We start from the raw sequence: 2,386 nt of genomic DNA on the forward strand, positions 1-2,386 counted from the left end.
ACTTTTAGGCTCTGAAGGGCCCAAGAGTGCAGCTTTTAGACTAACAAAATACAAAAATCTTCTCGCTCGGTCGCTACGCTCTCACGCATAATATCCTTCAAAATGTACAAGTAAATATCGCATTTCGCCCCCCCCCCCCGGTCATGAAGAAAAGAAAAATCGCCGCGACTGGCTTTATATATATAGCACTCTGTACCCTAGCTGTGTATATGGCACTAATACATTTATTCGGTTTTGAAAGTCTCTCCCCGGCTTGCCCGCTTCCAATTATGTAACTGAATTAAATTGTCATGCTTTGAATGGTACTTTTTTAATGGTCGTATGAAGTTGCCAATGAAAAGTTGTGACAGAATCTTGATATCAAGTTTGAAGGAAAAAATGGATCAATTTACGGGGTGGGCGAACGCCCTCCTAATCTCTATCGCTTCTCCACATCTGTGATCTTTCGTACACTTTAACGATGGAACTGCTGATTTGTTAGTGTTGATAAGTTAATCCCTTAATCCCTGGGAAATTTGAATAAACTAAACTAATTAGATAGTACTCTCAAATAACTAATTGATTTTCATTGATTTTAAATGAATAGGGAAAGTTTTGAATCTAACACATTAAATGACATATTTTACATACCATGTGCAGTAACATAATATTCTTCCCCTGTCTAGATAGGATGACATCAATTTGAAAATACCAAACAATGTTTCAATACATAATGATGTCATCACATAGCACAGATATAAGAGTCATTTGGAAACCATATTTATGATGGTGTAGAGATAGGGATTGAGAGATGAATTAATAGGCAGGACGAAGACCACCAACCAGGCGTAGATGTCCGGTGTTACGTTGACCCCGAGGGTCTGGACTAGGATACCAAGGATGATGATTGGCATCCAACAGAAAAGGTCAGTGCCGACGATCAGCAGCATCTTCAGCGCCATCTTGATCTCGGTGGCTGATTGGTTGGTTTGACCGACTTCAGCGCGGACAAAACGGGCCTTGATGAAAATGGCAATGTACGAGAGAAAAATGACAACAAAACCACATAGATTGATACCAAGGAAAAGAACAATAGAGTACTTCCATGTTGATACGGTTGAGCCAGCGATCGTGGTGGAATAGGGTATGCCATACTGATTCGATGTCCAGGTGTCGTCCTCTTCGCGGATATCCGTAGACTTTCGAATGAAAGGGAGTCCAACGCATACGTCACTAAGACCATAGGCATCTGGATTGAGGTTATTCAGCAATACACCTCCCACGCTGAGTAGTACAGATACTAGCCAGATAACTCCGATTGCAACGCGGGTAGACACAACGCCCAAACGCCAGTTGCTGAACGGGAACACGACACAAATGAAGCGGTCAAGACTGAGGAGGACGAGCAAGAACACGGACGTCTCACTGCTTAGAACAGAGATGAACCCTGCGATCTGACAAGTAGTGCTAGCCCTCCACTCCTCAGCACGACCCTCCCAGAAGTAAGACTCTCCAATTAAGATATCCATCACGGCGAGGAGCACCATGTAAAGACCCATCAAGAGATCAGACACGGCCAGGTTGGTGATGATCATGGCCTGAATCTTGGCTACCCTGGTCGTAGGTGTACTCCTCAACCTGAAGACCAAGACGAAGGTGTTCCCAAGTAAGGCACTTATCCCTAGGATCCACATGAAGACCTTGATGGTAAAGTTCTGGAGGAAGGTCTTGCGGCAGGTGAAGAGAGGATGAGTAGGGCGCTCATTAACACAGTTTACACTGGCCGGCACCAGACAGCAGAAACGTGAATCGTAGACATACCTGATGGACATAATGAACATGGGATTTAAAATGTGGATTAAAGATGACAGATATCTTCAGGATGAAAACTAATTTGTGTGCGATGACATGACGAGTCCAGAGGCATGAAACAAAAGGAGAACCGAAACCCAGTAACAAAATGAACCTGACCCATTAATATGATATCTTTTTAACCTATATTTTGGACAGGCGTGAAATAACGATGTTCAGGTACTTGAAATCGGGTAAAGTGCCTATGTTAAAATTGTATACTATCTAAACGATTTTCTCTGTCTGTTATAATTTTAGAGTAGATTTTGGTTGCCCTCCTTTATGACTCACGTGGTAGGTATTTTTTTTATCGGGTAATTTTTATATATTGAACCCCTAGAAAATGATATATTACGAAGAGGAACTATTTATATGTTCACAAAAAAAATAATTATACGAATCAAAATAAGTCTTTCGTTTTTACATGTATTTTCATTTCATAAATTCTACAGTATAATTTAGCCTTCATATGCTGCTGATGTAAAGTTTTAGTGCAATCAATACCATTTTAATTCATTTAGATTTAATCATAAAAGATCCGTAAAAATAAATGTGC

The 2,386-nt window shown here is 40.8% G+C and overlaps 1 protein-coding gene across 1 annotated transcript; it reads right to left on the bottom strand.

Moving 5' to 3' along the window:
• Positions 1 to 743: 743 nt before the first annotated feature.
• Positions 744 to 1,811, bottom strand: LOC115923824 (G-protein coupled receptor GRL101-like). The gene has a single exon (XM_030985175.1). It carries the CDS (start codon positions 1,809 to 1,811, stop codon positions 744 to 746), a length of 1,068 nt encoding a protein of 355 aa, XP_030841035.1.
• Between the last annotated feature and the right edge of the window lie 575 nt (positions 1,812 to 2,386).

The sequence above is a fragment of the Strongylocentrotus purpuratus genome, unplaced genomic scaffold (genome assembly GCF_000002235.5).
Source record: "Strongylocentrotus purpuratus isolate Spur 01 unplaced genomic scaffold, Spur_5.0 spur5_scaffold_14, whole genome shotgun sequence".
NCBI lineage: Eukaryota > Metazoa > Echinodermata > Echinoidea > Camarodonta > Strongylocentrotidae > Strongylocentrotus > Strongylocentrotus purpuratus.